This window comes from Aquarana catesbeiana, linkage group LG05, assembly GCF_042186555.1.
Source record: "Aquarana catesbeiana isolate 2022-GZ linkage group LG05, ASM4218655v1, whole genome shotgun sequence".
Lineage (NCBI taxonomy): Eukaryota > Metazoa > Chordata > Amphibia > Anura > Ranidae > Aquarana > Aquarana catesbeiana.
In genome coordinates, this window is record NC_133328.1 from 638994648 (window position 1) to 639012499 (window position 17852).

The 17852-nt window shown below is 45.3% G+C and overlaps 1 protein-coding gene across 1 annotated transcript in view; it reads right to left on the reverse strand.

Annotated features, from left to right (window-relative positions):
* Positions 1–5693: 5693 nt before the first annotated feature.
* Positions 5694–17852, reverse strand: part of LOC141146123 (fucolectin-like) — a 61483-nt gene continuing 49324 nt past the window's right edge. The window contains exon 3 of the mRNA XM_073632876.1: positions 5694–5949. Coding sequence (XP_073488977.1) covers positions 5694–5949 — 256 coding nt within the window. The remainder of the gene's footprint in view (positions 5950–17852) is intronic.

A 17852-nucleotide genomic window follows, 5' to 3' on the forward strand; every position in this document is an offset into this window, starting at 1 on the left:
CCCCCTCTGTAACTCTAACCTGTAGCATTTTTTGATGATGGGGCACTATTCCTCCACTGACACCAACTATAGGGCACTATTCCTCTCATTGACACCAATGATGGGGCACTATTCCTCCCACTGACACCAATGATGGGGCACTATTCCTTCCACTGACACCAACTATAGGGCACTATTCCCCTAATTGACACCAGTGATGGGGCACTATTCCTCCCACTGACACCAATGATGGGGCACTATTTCTGTCACTGACACCAATGATGGGGCATTATTCCTCCCACTGACACCAACTATGGGGCACTATTCCTCTCGCTGACACCAATGATGGGGCATTATTCCGCCCACTGACACCAACTATGGGGCACTATTCCTCTCATTGACACCAATGATGGGGAACTATTCCTCCCACTGACACCAATGATGGGGCACTATTTCTGTCACTGACACCAATGATGGGACACTATTCCTCCCACTGACACCAACTATGGGGCACTTCCATGTTCAGAATACAATATATACATAATCCACTACAAAAACTATTTACATAAAGCAGCAGAGAGGGCCTAAGAGGCACAACCCATCACCTATGTATGCAGCCATTTATCAAAAATTAATCAAAAAAAATAAAAATTTAGGGTGATAAGAGACAGACAGCCACACCCGGGAATGAGACTCCTGGCAGTCAGGGAGACTTGAATCCCCTCCACACCTTCAACCAAGCCCCCTGACTCCGCTTGTCTCTCTCAAGCACCCGAATCTTCTCCACCTCATGCAAAATGTCATACACCACCACCTGAACAGGAAGGATTTTATGCCGAATGCTGACCTGACACCGTGCGTTCCAAGTGAAATAACAGACTACTAGGCTAACTTAAAAAAGTGTATCCAAACAAAAAACCCCACCAGTATTGAATGCTCCATACACCCACTCAGCATAACCCAGCCTGGAGAGGAAAGGAACACCGAGGGTCCGCCCCACCTGTTTGTACACCACTATATTGAAAGGGCAATGAAGTAGAAAATGGTCCATAATCTCCTCCTCTCTCCTCTTAACCCTGCCTTCAAAACTGGGCCTGGGCAATCCCTTAAGGCCAGTGGGTCATGAAAGACTTCGCTCAAGACTCGACTCATAAGGACTTTCCTCGGAACCGATCTGAGATCTTCAGCTGACAATCGCCACTGCCGTAGTAACTTCAGGCACGGAGCAACATAGGCTGGTAGCTGACCACGATGACCCCTGAGATTCTTCACTTGGCCACCTTTTTCCCAAAGTCGTAGAAAAGGCCTAAACCAAGATCTAAATGAGCCTACCCATCCAGGAGGTTCCACTGCAAGCAGATTACCAATGTTAAACTTGAGAAAAAGCAGTGAAAAGAAAAGAACTGGGTTGACCATACCTAAGCCACCCTCCCTCCTGGATAGATAGGTGACATTCCTCTTGATGGGGTTCAGTCTGTTCCCCCACAACATCTGGAAGAACACACTACTGACCCTAGCACAGAGAGACACTGGAAAGATGCAGACAAAGCTGACATACAAGAAGATCGGAATCAGGTAGGTCTTAATCAGGTCAACCCTTTCCCTCATAGATAACTTTCATCTCTTCCAGCTGACCACCTTAGTATTGGCAATTTCCAGTCTGCCTTCCCAGTTTTTGAGGCCATAATCGTCGGGTCCAAATTCAATGCCTAGAATCTTAATTCTTTCCTGGGGCACTGGAAAGGTGTCCGGGAGATCAAACCCCTCACCTTCCTTTCCCATCCAGAAAACTTCACTCTTTTCCTGATTGATCTTGGAGCCTGATGCTTCAGAATACCGTGATGTCAGAGAGACCACCTCCTCTGCTTCATCCGCCCCAGTGACAATCACCGACACATTGTTCACATAGGCAACAACCCTCAAAGGCGGCTCACCCGGGAGTCCCACTGGCACCCCACACAACATGCCGCTCTCTAGACTCCTGATGAAGGGGTCGATTGCAAACACATAGAGCAGGGGACTCAGGGGACAACCTTGACGCACTCCAGAGCCAACCTCAAAGGACTGCCCAACCCAACCATTAACAAGAGGAAAGCTTTCTGCCCCCTTATACAAGACTTTCAACCAATCGACAAAACCACTCGGCAGACCGTACTTACTAAGGAGCAACCACAGGTACTCATTGTTAACACGATTAAAAGCCTTTGCCTGATCCATTGTCAGCAAATACTTTCCCCAGCCTGCAGCCCTGCATCGCTCCAAGGCCTCCCGGACAGCTAAAACCGATGTGAAGGTGCTCCTACCCTGGACCGAACAGTGCTGATGGCGAGAAAGCAAAGACTCTGCTACTGACAATAGGCGCCAGAAAAATATCTTTGCCAGTATCTTTCTATCGACATTAAGAAGGCTGATGGGGCGCCAATTCTCAATCATCAAAGGATCTTTACCCTTTGAAAGAAGAATCACAGCCGAGTGCCTCATGGAAGGGGGAAGTACCCCCTCAGCAAGGCAACTGTTAAAAACCTCTACCAAATGTGGGGCCAGAATAGGCTTAAAAGCTTTGTAAAACTCAGCCGTCAAGCCATCCGGTCCAGGTGACTTTTTGATGGCAAGCTGTTCAATTGCCCTCATCGCCTCTTCAACTGTGATCTCCTCTGTCAAATTCATCAATGGGACATCTTCATCATTTAGACCTGGAGTAGAGTCCAAAAAGCTTTCCATCTTATCACGGTCAAGCTCTTTCCTCCCAAGAAGGTCAGCATAAAAGGACCTCACGACCTCCAGAATCCCTGACCTGGACTTTGTCAAGGAACCTGTACTGTCCTTAAGGCCAACGACCGTTTTAACAGCTACACCTTGTTTGCAGTTCTGGTAAGGGTCAGGCGAGTGGTACTTCCCATAGTCCCTCTCCAGAACCAAAGAGGCATGCCGGTCATATTGACAGTTCCTGAGAAGGAGTTTCACTTCGGAGATTGCCCCAGGATCTCTTCCTCTCAAGACAAGAATATCCAGCTTCCTCCGTAAACGTTGGTAGGTCATGTATTTATTAAACTGCTTTCTATTGGCTAGGCCCCTGAAGAATCCAGTGATCCTCTTTTTGGTCAGCTCCCACCACTCAGCCTTGCTGCTACAAAAGTCCAGGATGGTCACCTGTGCCTGAAAGAATTCCTCAAAGGATTGTCTAACATGTTCTTCCTTGAGTAGAGTCGAATTCAATCTCCAGATGCCCTTACCCCTCTGAGGGGCATCTGAAGCATTCAGGACCACAGATAGCATACAGTGATCAGAGAACTCTACTGCCTGCACCACTGGGGGCGAGAAAGCAGAGGTCTCCTTAAAAAAAAAAACTATCTATCCTACTCTGACTATTACCTCGATGAAAGGTGAACCCAGTGTCATCCGGGAGGTGCTTAATGTGCACATCCACAAGACCAGCATCCCTAACCATACTGCTTAAAAAAACGCTATCATATCCCAGCCTGTCCTTGAAGTCCTTCCTGTCCTTGGGCCTAGTTACTGTATTAAAGTCACCTCAAAGACCACTTGCCGGGATGTAAAAAGAAATGGCTTGATCCTTGTAAAAAGGCACTTCCTGTCCCACTTTGTGTGCGTCCCATAGACATTAATTAGGCGCAGGTCCTGCCCTCCCACAAGGACGTCTAAGACCATACATCTCCCAATCTCCACCTAAATAACCCTCCGGACAGTTACCATGCCGGTTTTAAACAACACCGCCACACCGCCGTAAGGCTCGGCCGCAAGAGACCAGTAAGATGGACCATACATCCACTCTCTCTTGGCCATATGAATATCTGACAAGGAGGTGAGCCTAGTCTCTTGCAAAAATAAAATTTCAGCGTCTAATTGGCTGAACAAAAAGAAGGCCATAGAACGAGCTCTTACTGACTTAATGCTGGCGACATTTATTGTCACCACTTTTAACGGAGGGGGAACCGCCATTTGGGTTATTGGGTGGATTGCTTCTTAGCTCCCCTCTGCTGCTCATCACCAGAAGCCTCTCTCTTTCTTGAGGCCGCCTCAAACTCCATCTCAGAATCAGAACTTCGCTCCGAAGAAGCTCCAGATGAAGAAATATCCCACTTAGAGGACCTATGACGTTTGGAGACAGGCACTGGAGCCTGTTCCGTCCTCACCACCTGCTTCTTCTGCTTTCCAACCTTCCTTCTCTCCTCCAGGTAATGCAGGTCTGCTTCAGAGATGCCCTCATCTCTTGTTTTTTTCTTTGAAGTCTTTACAGAAGAGTCCTTTACAGAGGAAGAAGCTACCTTTTTAGTACCCACTACCACTCCTGGTGGGGGGTGCTCCCTTTGAATCACACTTAGGAGGGGTAGACTCCTGGGGGGTAACTGACTCGGGGGGGCACAGACTTGGAAGGTTCTGACACAAGAGGAGAGGGTACAGTAGGCTGGGGGGACACAGAGACAGATACAGAAGGAATACTTACATACACAGGAGGGGTGGCCACAGGAATTGGGGAGGGATCCTGAGCAGGACCAGGGGAGTCGGTCACCGCAGAGGAGGATGGTACACCAGGGGCCTCACCCTCCATCCTGTCCAGCCTTGACAAGTCATCTAGTACCTCCTTCTCCATATTGTGACAGGCTTCAGGACATCTGCTGTAGGGATGGCCAAGGTGCAGGCACAGGTTGCACCTGATCATCTCGGTCCAGTCCTTAGCCATATGACCCTGACCCCGACACACTGAACATATCAAGGCTGAACAGGAAGAGCTCAAATGCCCCTTTTCTCCACAGCGGTGACACAGCTTCGGCTGACCAGGGTAGAAAATAGTCATCCTATCCCTCCCTATAAAAGCTGAGGAGGGCAGGTGACGGACAACATTCCCATCCCTGGCCAACCTGACTGTTACTGACCAACCCCCAGTCCAGATATTGCGCTCATCAAGGATTTTGCTGGGCTTAGTCAAAACCTCACCATAGTTTCTTAACCAGACCTCTAGATCCCGAGCAGGGATGCTCTCATTAGTCAGAATAATTGTGATCTTTTTCACCGTTGTGATCTTTTTCACCGTTGACCTCTGAGAATGAGGAATTACTGCCGGGATAGTTACCAGGACATTTGGAAATTGAAGTATTAATGTGTTGCACTTCTTCCAAAGAATTACCAAATTGTGGACTGTTGTATTCCTGTTTGTTTATTGAGTAAACGTCCTTAACATCCGATGTGTCATCAGCTGTCAGCGGGCTTCCCTGCTGACAGCTGAATGTACAAAAAATTGCCGGCTAAAAATTCACAAAAAAAAAAAAACGCGTAGGGTCCCCCCCCCAAAACCGTATACATTCTTATACTAATACACAGTCTTTGAAGGAAATCCGCAATATGTTTATATTTTGATTTAATTTTCTAATTGAATTCAAATTCAAATTTTGTTTTGTCTTTTCAAAGTTGTTTAAATTGGTTAGTAAGTCAGAAATTCGGATACATCTAAAACCCTGAATAACGAAAATTGCCCCGAATTTTGATTCTGAATAAACAAACCACACATGTCTAATACAAGGATATGAGAACACATACATGCTGAACTGGACTAGAGTCTTTATTTAACCTTTCCAACTATGGATTCTAGTTAAAGGAAGTGAACTGTATGACACGAAAATCAGAAACCAACAAAACAGACAGGCAGCTAACATTTTCCAAAAGAGCCAACACCAAGAGCAGACCCTGTATTTCTCTCAGGGAAGGTTCATTATAAAGTAGTACAGAAGTAGGAAAATAACCAAATTTGATGTGCTCCAAACATTGGCGGAGATAACTGTCCATGCAATGTTACCAGCATACATGGCTACCTTCTCCTTTGCGTAAACCTCCACTTCGCACAGTGTCAGGTATTCCAAGCTGTTAGGGATCACCACACTGACGTATCGACCCGACATCCCTCTGCAGCAAGGAAAGATCCGAGGTTTGGAGACATCTGTGACCTTTTTGCACCTGGAGAGATAGAAAAGGAGATTGGGCAATGAGTATCACCTCTATGGACCAGTACAATTCTTCCAGGAAGTCTTGTTCCCGTCTAAGAACTGAGTGATAAGTCCTCCTATGGTTTAGCACGTTAAATGCATCAGTCATGTTACCACCAACATCCCCTATTTTACCAGAGTAGAACCCGTCTAACACCCCAAAGGCAGGATAGCAAAGCCAAAGGCAGGGGCGGGCCAGCATTTCACCCTCAGGGTCGAGTCCACGGCTAAAATGGGGGGGGGGGCTAGAAAAGATATTGGGCGCCAGTCACTTGTCTTTTTAAAGTTTTCTTAAATAACAGTCAAGGACATGAGGGTTAGGGGTCCCAGATACCGTAGCAGATGACTTAGAAATTCTCCAGATCAATGTGCAGCTTGAGCGTCAGAACCTTTAAGCCAACCTGGCAACACCGTAAGTACATTCCCGAATTTTAGTGTGTCCTCCAAGTGAGTCCCCAGGCCCTTCTAGGAGACCAGCCATCTTCCCAGCTCTCTCCAGCAAGGGAATTTCCTCGGTGTCTCCTTTTTTTCACAGCTTCCTCCAGACCAGGCAGGACAGCTTTAGGACCACTTCAGCACACATTAGGCCCCAAACCAGGCTATTGGGTCTAACAAAATTGCTCCATCTGGCAGCACCTCCTTAGGCTGAAGCCCAGGGAAAAAATGAGCAAATGGCCTGTCCAAATTATTTATATCCTCCAGCATGCACCAGTAGCCTAGGGCTGCAACTAAGGATTATTTTCATAAACAATTAGTTGGCCTATTTGTTGTTTTGATTAATCGGATAATAACCTCTTAAAAAGAGTGTGGTGGATAATTTAGTTTAAGGGGTTGTAAAGCCTCACGGTTTTTCACCTTCATGCATTCTACCCCCCCCCAGAGCCTCCCTTTTACTTACCTGAACTCGATCATTCCAGTGATGGGAATGTGTACACCAGCTCCAGCCTGTGTCTTGGGTCCTTATTGGATAGATTGATAGTAGCAGGATCCATTAGCTCCCGCTGCTGTCAATCAGACCAAGTCCTGTTGTCTGTGTCAATGGACGCAGCAGCAGGACAGGGGAGCATGCCCGCACGAGTGCCCCCATGGAAAGCGCTTCTCTGTGGGGACACTTAATGCAGGGAGGAGCCAGGAGCGCTGCTGGGGGACCCCATAGAAAAGAGCATCAGGGCCACTCTGTGCAAAACCCTTGCGCAAAGGAGGTAAGTATGACATGTTTGTTTTTCTTTTGTTTTTTAAACAAAGCTTTACAATCGCTTTAATATGTAAAGTAAAAAAAAAAGGTAATTTATTCTTAAATATCTCTATGCAGTGGTAAATAAAAATAACTAACTATATGGTTAGGGAGCAAAATCTCTAATCCAATCTAATCTGAGAATAACAGACAGAAGAGATATACTGTATATACTATTAGAGGTTGAATCTGGTAAATATCATCAATTAGAGGTTGAATCTCATAAATATCATCAGACTCAGAGATCAAATTTTTTATTTAAAGAAAAAAAAATTAGAGTGTTTTGTTGATTTTCAGACAGAACTGTAACATATTATGTATGACAGACTCCCTTGTCATAGGCAGATGGCTTGATAAAAGTCACTTATGCTGGCCATTAGGCATGAGCTTTCTGTTCGGGTTGAACATGAGTTTGACACAAACATTGGCTGTTCGCCTGTTCGATGAAAACCAAACATTATGGGCCGTTCCTGCCAAATTCGAGTGGCACGTAACAGCCCATAATGCACAGTGGGAGCGAAATGCATTGCTGTATGATGATTGGCCAGAGCATGCACCATGACCTGCATGCTTTGGCCAATAACAGCTCCCTCAGATAAGAGAGCCATAATTGGCCAAAGGCAGGGTGCCTTTAGCCAATCATGGCTCAGGGGGACTAAGTCCATGCCCCACACTATATAAGGCTGCCTGCACGTCGGCCTCGTGTAGTGTGTCATCGGCGTGGATGGAGAGAGAGTGTCATTTAGATTGAGCAGACAGGCAGGTTATTCAGTTAGCTGCAGTGTATGTAATATATATACAGTGGGGACGGAAATTATTCAGACCCCCTTAAATTTTTCACTCTTTGTTATATTGCAGCCCATATTGACAGAAAAATACAGAATTGTTGACATTTTTGCAGATTTATTAAAAAAGAAAAACTGAAATATCACATGGTCCTAAGTATTCAGACCCTTTGCTGTGACACTCATATTTAACTCAGGTGCTGTCCATTTCTTCTGATCATCCTTGAGATGGTTCTACACCTTCATTTGAGTCCAGCTGTGTTTGATTATACTAATTGGACTTGATTAGGAAAGTCACACACCTGTCTATATAAGACCTTACAGCTCACAGTGCATGTCAGAGCAAATGAGAATCATGAGGTCAAAGGAACTGCCTGAAGAGCTCAGAGACAGAATTGTGAGACAGAATCTCACTGCAGGCCATTCCTGGTGTACTGTTACTAATATACTTCAGGCAGGCAGGTGATTCAGTTAGCTGCAGTGTATTTAATATATATATATATATATATATATATATATATATACGGATAGTCTCATGTATATATATATATATATATATATATATATATATATACCGTATTTATCGGCGTATAACATGCACTTTTTTCCCCTTAAAATCAGGGGAAAATCGCTGGTGCGTGTTATACGCCGATCCCCGCGATCCCCCCCTGACTGCGAGCGGAGGAGCGATCGCCCCTGACATTCATACATAGCCAAGTGTTCTCGGCTAGGTTCCTCTAGGGACTGGGCGTGACTGTGAGCGGAGCGGAGCTAGTCGAACCTAGCCGAGTACACTCGGATATGTATGAATAGGGCTACGAGCTATGAGAGCTACGAGAGAATAGGACTAAGAGAGAAGCCGAAAAGCAGCCGAGAGCCGCCGAGAGAGACAGGACCGGCTCTGCGTCTCTCGGCAGCGCCATATTTAAAAACGGCAGTGACACTACTACTATGAAAGACACATAGCGGAGGAGAGCAAAAAAAATCCCAAGAAATTCTTTAAGTATGTAAACAGTAAAAAAGGGAGGACAGACCATATTGGCCCCATAAAGAATGAGGAAGGACATCTGGTTACAAAGGATGGGGAGATGGCAGAGGTATTGAATTTATTCTTCTCCTCAGTCTTCACGAGTGAATCGGGGGGCTTCAGTAACCAAAACTGCAGTGTTTATCCTCATGACACAACACAGGAAGCACCTACATGGTTAACAGAGGACGGAATTAAAATTAGACTTGAGAAACTTAACATTAATAAATCACCGGGACCAGATGGCTTGCATCCGAGGGTACTTAGGGAACTCAGTCAGGTGATTGCCAGACCGTTGTTCCTAATTTTTACAGACAGTCTATTGACTGGAATGGTACCAGCTGATTGGAGAAAAGCCAATGTAGCACCAATATTTAAAAAGGGCCCAAAAAACATCCCTGGGAATTACAGACCAGTTAGCCTAACATCAATAGTATGTAAACTCTTGGAGGGGATGATAAGGGACTATATACAAGATTTTAGTAATAAGAATGATATCATTAGCAGTAATCAGCATGGATTCATGAAGAATCGTTCTTGCCAAACCAATCTATTAACCTTCTATGAGGAGGTGAGTTGCCATCTAGATAAAGGAAGGCCCGTAGACGTGGTGTATCTGGATTTTGCAAAAGCATTTGACACAGTTCCCCATAAACGTTTACTGTACAAAATAAGGTGCGTTGGCATGGACCATAGGGTGAGTACATGGATTGAAAACTGGCTACAAGGGCGTGTTCAGAGGGTGGTGATAAATGGGGAGTACTCAGAATGGTCAGGGGTGGGTAGTGGGGTCCCCCAGGGGTCTGTGCTGGGACCAATCCTATTTAATTTGTTCATAAACGACCTGGAGGATGGGATAAACAGTTCCATCTCTGTATTTGCAGACGATACTAAGCTAAGCAGGGCAATAACTTCTCCGCAGGATGTGGAAATCTTGCAAAAAGACCTGAACAAATTAATGGGGTGGGCGACTACATGGCAAATGAGGTTCAATGTAGAAAAATGTAAAATAATGCATTTGGGTGGCAAAAATATGAATGCAATCTATACACTGGGGGGAGAACCTCTGGGGGAATCTAGGATGGAAAAGGACTTGGGGGTCCTAGTGGATGATAGGCTCAGCAATGGCATGCAATGCCAAGCTGCTGCTAATAAAGCAAACAGAATATTGGCATGCATTAAAAGGGGGATCAACTGCAGAGATAAAACGATAATTCTCCCGCTCTACAAGACTCTGGTCCGGCCGCACCTGGAGTATGCTGTCCAGTTCTGGGCACCAGTCCTCAGGAGGGACGTACTGGAAATGGAGCGAGTACAAAGAAGTGCAACAAAGCTAATAAAGGGTCTGGAGGATCTTAGTTATGAGGAAAGGTTGTGAGCACTGAACTTATTCTCTCTGGAGAAGAGACGCTTGAGAGGGGATATGATTTCAATTTACAAATACTGTACTGGTGACCCCACAATAGGGATAAAACTTTTTCGCAGAAGAGAGTTTAATAAGACTCGTGGCCACTCATTACAATTAGAAGAAAAGAGGTTTAACCTTAAACTACGTAGAGGGTTCTTTACTGTAAGAGCGGCAAGGATGTGGAATTCCCTTCCACAGGCGGTGGTCTCAGCGGGGAGCATTGATAGCTTCAAGAAACTATTAGATAATCACCTGAATGACCGCAATATACAGGGATATGTAATGTAATACTGACACATAATCACACACATAGGTTGGACTTGATGGACTTGTGTCTTTTTTCAACCTCACCTACTATGTAACTATGTAACTACAAGGCTGCAGTGTCACTGGGCAAGGCTGCAAATGACACAAGGCTGCAAATGACACAACAAGGCTGCAAATGACACTGGACAAGGATGCAAATGACACTACAAGGCTGCAGATGGACACTGATAAGGCTGCATTGATGGGCATTTAAATGTAAGTTTTTTTTCCTTAAAAAGTTTTTTCCATAAAATTCCCTCCTAAACTTGGGGTGCGTGTTATACGCCGGCGCGTGTTATACGCCGATAAATACGGTATATATCCACTGCATACAGTTTAGCTATATCTCACTGCAGGCAGTTCTTGGTGTACTGTTTCTAATATACTTCTGGCAGGCAGTTGATTCAGTTAGCTGCAGTGTATTTAATATATATATATATATATATATATATATATATATATACAGATAGTCTCGTATATATATATCCATTGCATACAGTTTAGCTATATCTCACTGCAGGCCGTTCCTGGTGTACTCTTTCTAATATACTTCTGGCAGGCAGGTGATTCAGTTAGCTACAGTGTATTTAATAACAGATAGTCTTGTATATATATATATATATATATATATATATATATATATATATATATATATATATATATATATATATATATATATATATATATATATATATATATATATATATATATATCCACTGCTAGGGATGAGCTTCGCATTCGAGTCGAATCCATTGTGACTCGAACATCGGCTGTTCGATCGTTCGCTGAATTGCGAACGTTATGGGCCGTTCGCACCAAATTCGTGTGGCGCGTCACGGCCCATAATTCACTGCGGCATCGCAGTGCATTGCTGGCTGATGATTGGCCAAGCATGCACTATGACCCGCATGCTTGGCCAATCACAGCGCCGTCGATAGAGAGAGCTGTAATTGGCCAAAGCCACGGTGGCTTTGGCCAATTATGGCTCAGGGGGTTTAGAACATGCCCCACACTATATAAGGCCACCTGCACGGCGGCCCTGTGTAGTGTGTTTCGGAATGCTGAGACATAGAGAGAGAGACAGTGTCATTTCATTTGAGTTAGCTAGATTAAGCAGTACAGTCAGTGAGTTAGCTGCACTTACAGTGTATTGTGTATATATATGCATCCCAGGTGTTGCATATATATATATATATATATATATATATATATATATATATATATATATATATATATATATATATACACTGTATTCAGTTTAGCTAGATCCGTTCCTGTTATCTTCCTACTGACAGGCAGGCTTGTCTTGTTACAGTATTTACAGCTACCTGAAGAAAATTGCTGGTGTTCTTTTGATCCTATTAGTACCACAGTCAGGCAGCTAGACTATTTACAGTTAGTGTAGTGCGTCCTCCTCACAGTGTTCAGTTAAAGCTACAAGTGAGTTTAGTGTGACCTCTGCACAGTGTTCAGCTAAAACTACAAGTTAGTGTAGAGCACAGTGTTCAGCTAAAGCTACAAGTTAGGGTAGTGCGTCCTCCTCACAGTGTTCAGCTAAAGCTACAAGTTAGTGTAGTGCGACCTCTGCACAGTGTTCAGCTAAAGCTACAAGTTAGTGTAGTGCGTCCTCTTCACAGTGTTCAGCTAAAACTACAAGTTAGTGTAGTGCGAGCTCTGCACAGTGTTCAGCTAAAGCTACAAGTTAGTTTAGTGCGTCCTCCTCACAGTGTTCAGCTAAAACTACAAGTTAGTGTAGTGAGACCTCTGCACAGTGTTCAGCTAAAGCTACAAGTTAGTGTAGTACATCCTGCTCACAGTGTTCAGCTAAAACTACAAGTTAGTGTAGTGCGACCTCTGCACAGTGTTCAGCTAAAGCTACAAGTTAGTGTAGTGCGACCTCTGCACAGTGTTCAGCTAAAGCTACAAGTTAGTGTAGTGCGTCCTCCTCACAGTGTTCAGCTAAAACTACAAGTTAGCGTAGTGCGAGCTCTGCACAGTGTTCAGCTAAAGCTACAAGTTAGTGTAGTGCATCCTCCTCACAGTGTTCAGCTAAAACTACAAGTTAGTGTAGTGAGACCTCTGCACAGTGTTCAGCTAAAGCTACAAGTTAGTGTAGTACGTCCTGCTCACAGTGTTCAGCTAAAACTACAAGTTAGTGTAGTGCGACCTCTGCACAGTGTTCAGCTAAAGCTACAAGTTAGTGTAGTGAGACCTCTGCACAGTGTACAGCTAAAGCTACAAGTTAGTGTAGTGCGTCCTCCTCACAGTGTTCAGCTAAAACTACAAGTTAGTGTAGTGAGACCTCTGCACAGTGTTCAGCTAAAGCTACAAGTTAGTGTAGTGCGTCCTGCTCACAGTGTTCAGCTAAAACTACAAGTTAGTGTAGTGAGACCTCTGCACAGTGTTCAGCTAAAGCTACAAGTTAGTGTAGTGCGTCCTCCTCACAGTGTTCCGCTAAAGCTACAAGTTAGTTTAGTGTGACCTCTGCACAGTGTTCAGCTAAAGCTACAAGTTAGGGTAGTGCGTCCTCTTCACAGTGTTCAGCTAAAGCTACAAGTTAGTGTAGTGCGTCCTCCTCACAGTGTTCAGCAAAAACTACAAGTTAGTGTAGTGCGACCTCTGCAGAGTGTTCAGCTAAAGCTACAAGTTAGTGTAGTGCGTCCTCCTCTAAAGCTACAAGTTAGGGTAGTGCGTCCTCCTCACAGTGTTCAGCTAAAGCTACAAGTTGGTGTAGTGTGTCCTTCTCGCCTAATCTGTGACATGCCTACCAGGTGGAACTCAACGTTGGCCATACTGCAGCGGCTGCACACGCAGCAGAGGGCCTTCAATGAGTACCTGTGCGACTATGGCACCAGGACAGGGTCAGGGGAGCTTGTTTTTTTTCCCTACGCCAGTAGGCCATGATCAGGGATGCATGCACTGTCCTGTCACCATTTGAGGAGGCCACGAGGATGGTGAGCAGTGACAGTGCATGCATCAGTGACACCGTTCCCCTTGTCCACCTGTTGGAGCACACGCTGCGTGGAATAATGGACAGGGCACTTGAGGCAGAACAGAGGCCGGAAGAGGAGGACTTCCTTAGCTCTCAAGACCCCCTTTATCCAGACAGTGTTCCTGCGTGCCCGCGGATCACACAGGAAGAGGAAAAGGACGAGGACGAGGAGGAGGAGGATTGTGTCAGTATGGAGGTGAAGCCTGGCACTCAGCATCAGCAGCAGTCTTTAAAGGGATCATTTACAGTCCCAAGAAACACATGGACTTGTACGTGGCTGGGAGGAGGTGGCTGCGGATCATGTCATGCTTAGTGACCCAGAGGACTCCGGACCGAATGCCTCAGCAAACCTATGCTGCATGGCCTCCCTGATCCTGCAAAGCCTGCGTAAGGATCCTCGTATTCGTGGTATCAAGGAGAAGGACCAATACTGGCTGGCAACCCTCCTTGATCCACGTTACAAGGGTAAGGTTGCAGACCTTATCTTGCCATCGCAGAGGGAGCAGAGGATGAAACATCTTCGGGAGGCCTTGCAGAAAGGTCTGTGCAACGCATTCCCAGAGACTGGGAGGTTACAAACTCCTGTTTCTGGACAACGTGTTGCTGAGGCTTCGGTCAGTCAAAGAAGGAGCGGTGGAGAAGGTGGCCGTCTGACTGATGCATTCAGACAATTTTTTGGTCCGCAGCCCCAAGGTATGATCGGTTCCAGCAACCATCGCCAGCGTCTGTTTTACATGGTGCAGGAATACCTAGGGGCAAGATCTGACTTGGACACCTTTCCCACCAAAAATCCTCTGGGTTACTGGGTCTTGAGGATAGATCACTGGCCAGAGCTTGCACAGTATGCAATTGAGCTACTAGCCTGTCCTGCATCCAGCGTTCTTTCGGAACTCACATTCAGTGCTGCTGGAGGCTTTGTAACTGATCACAGGGTGCGTCTGTCCACCGACTCGGTCGATCGACTGACCTTCATAAAAATGAATCAGTCTTGGATCACCACCAGCTACCAAGCACCTGATGCTGATGTAACCGAATATTTTTTTTTGAAATCTCAGATCCCTTCAAAGACTGCCTATGCTGATGCTGAGTGACTATCCTGAGTAATTATCCTCTTCCTCCTCAATGATCACGCTGATAGCTTGTAAGAACATTTTTGGTTCTGGGCACCACCACCAGTGCCTAAGGCCCAATTTTTCAGCCCCTGTTTAACAGGGGCGTGTAGTTACAATTTTTGATGCAATACATTGCAGCAGGGCTCGTTTCTGCGTTCCAACTAGAGTATCTGTGAGGGGTTGCAGTGTTGTGGCACCAGCACCAGTGCCTAAGGCCCAATTTTTCAGCCCCTGTTTAACAGGGGCGTGTAATTACAATTTTTGATGCAATACTTTGCAGCAGGGCTCCTTCCTGCGTTCCAACTAGAGTATCTGTGAGGGGTTGCAGTGTTGTGGCACCAGCACCAGTGCCTAAGGCCCAATTTTTCAGCCACAGGGGCGTGTAATTACAATTTTTGATGCAATACTTTGCAGCAGGGCTCGTTCCTGCATTCCAACTAGAGTATTTGTGAGAGGTTGCAGTGTTGTGGCACCAGCACCATTGCCTAAGGCCCAATTTTTCAGCCCCTGTTTAACAGGGGCGTGTAATTACAATTTTTGATGCATTACTTTGCAGCAGGGCTCGTTTCTGTGTTCCAACTAGAGTATCTGTGAGGGGTTGCAGTGTTGTGGCACCAGCACCAGTGCCTAAGGCCCAATTTTTCAGCCCCTGTTTAACAGGGGTGTGTAATTACAATTGTTGATGCAATACTTTGCAGCAGGGCTCCTTCCTGCGTTCCAACTAGAGTATCTGTGAGGGGTTGCAGTGTTGTGGCACCAGCACCAGTGCCTAAGACCCAATTTTTCAGCCCCTGTTTAACAGGGGCGTGTAATTACAATTTTTGATGCAATATTTTGCAGCAGGGCTCGTTTCTGTGTTCCAACTAGAGTATCTGTGAGGGGTTGCAGTGTTGTGGCACCAGCACCAGTGCCTAAGACCCAATTTTTCAGCCCCTGTTTAACAGGGGCGTGTAATTACAATTTTTGATGCAATACTTTGCAGCAGGGCTCGTTCCTGCTTTCCAACTAGAGTATCTGTGAGGGGTTGCAGTGTTGTGGCACCAGCACCAGTGCCTAAGGCCCAATTTTTCAGCCACAGGGACGTGTAATTACAATTTTTGATGCAATATTTTGCAGCAGGGCTCGTTTATGTGTTCCAGCTAGAGTATCTGTGAGGGGTTGCAGTATTGTGGCACCAGTGCCTAAGGCCCAATTTTTCAGCCCCTGTTCAGCAGGGGCATGTAATTACAATTCTTGATCTAATATTTCACAGCAGGGCCCATTTCTGCGCCCACCAAGAGCGAGTGAGGACTTACAGTGTTGTGGCACTAGCACCACCACCACTAAAGGCCCAATTTTTCTGCCCCTGTTCAACAGGGGCATGTAATTGCAATTCTTGATCTAATATTTCACAGCAGGGCCCTGTGAGGGCTTACAGTGTTGTGGCCACAACAACACCTAAGGCCCAAATTTCTGCTGAGTATATAGGGCAGGCCCTTACTTTCAAACATCCAACTTACAAACCACTCCTACTTGCAAACGGAAGGAGACAACAGGAAGTCAGGAAGTGAGATGAAATCTACCCCTAGGAAGGGAAATTCTCTCCTGTAAGAGTTAATATGGGAAAAAAGTTTCTCCTTTCCACTGATGCTTTATCACCAATCCTTGTTTCACAAAAAAACCCAAATTTTCAAAAAACATTTTTCATTGGGACAAAAAATGAGGTGAAATCTTCTGAAGAGGAGCACAGACAGCAAAACAAATGTCACAGGGGTGATAACCCTTCCCTATGTTTTCCAAAAAGCTTAAAATAGATTTTTTGGCTGGAGCTAAACACGTTAAAAATGTACCAGTTCAAAATTACAAACAGATTCTACTTAACAACAAACCTACAGTCCCTGTCTTGTTTGCACCGCCTGTATACTGCTGTTCAAAGTATATAGGGCCTGGTGGCCCCACGCCTTTCCTTTTTTTAATTTGGGTGCGGGGTTTCCCTTAATATCCATACAAGACCCAAAGGGCCTGGCAATGGACTGGGGGTACCTATGCTGTTTGTCTCAGTGATTTTCATCCATATTGCCAGGACCCGACATTACATTAAAGCCGCAAGCAGTTTCAAATGACTTTTTTTCCTTTAAAAATTACATTTTGTGCAGGGACTGTTCTAAGCACGGGAAACACGCGCCACTTTACAGGCATACTATAGACACCCCTCAGGTATGATATTTAAAAGGAATATTTCACTTTTTTTTTTTAATTTAAGCATCATTAAAATCACTGCTCCCGAAAAAATGGCCGTTTTTAAAAGTTTTTTTTGCATGGATACATGTCCCCTTGGGCAGGACCCGGGTCCCCAAACCCTTTTTAGGACAATACCATGCAAATTAGCCTTTAAAATGAGCACTTTTGATTTCGAACGTTCAAGTCCCATAGACGTCAATGGGGTTCTAACGTTGGTGCGAATTTTCGGTCCGTTCGCAGGTTCTGGTGCGAACCGAAACGGGGGGAGGGGGGGGTTTCGGCTCATCCCTATTCACTGCATACAGTTTAGCTATATCTCACTGCAGGCCGTTCCTGGTATACTCTTTCTAATATACTTCTGGCAGTCAGGTGATTCATTTAGCTGCAGTGTATTTAATATAAATATACAGATAGTCTTGTGTGTATATATATATATATATATATATATATATATATATATATCCACTGCATACAGTTTAGCTATATCTCACTGCAGGCCGTTCCTAGTGTACTCTTTCTAATATACCGTATTTATCGGCGTATAACACTCGCCGGCGTATAACACGCACCCCACGTTTAGGAGAGAATTTTAAGGAAAAAAATTTTTAGGAGGGAAGTTTAAGGAAAAAAAACTTACATTTAAATGCCCATCAATGCAGCGTTATCGTGTCCATCTGCAGCCTTGTCAGTGCAGCCTTGCCCCAGTGTCCAGTGCAGCCTTGTCAGTGCAGCTTTGTCCCAGTGCAGCCTTGTCAGTGCAGCTTTGCCCCAGTGCAGCCTTGTCAGTGCA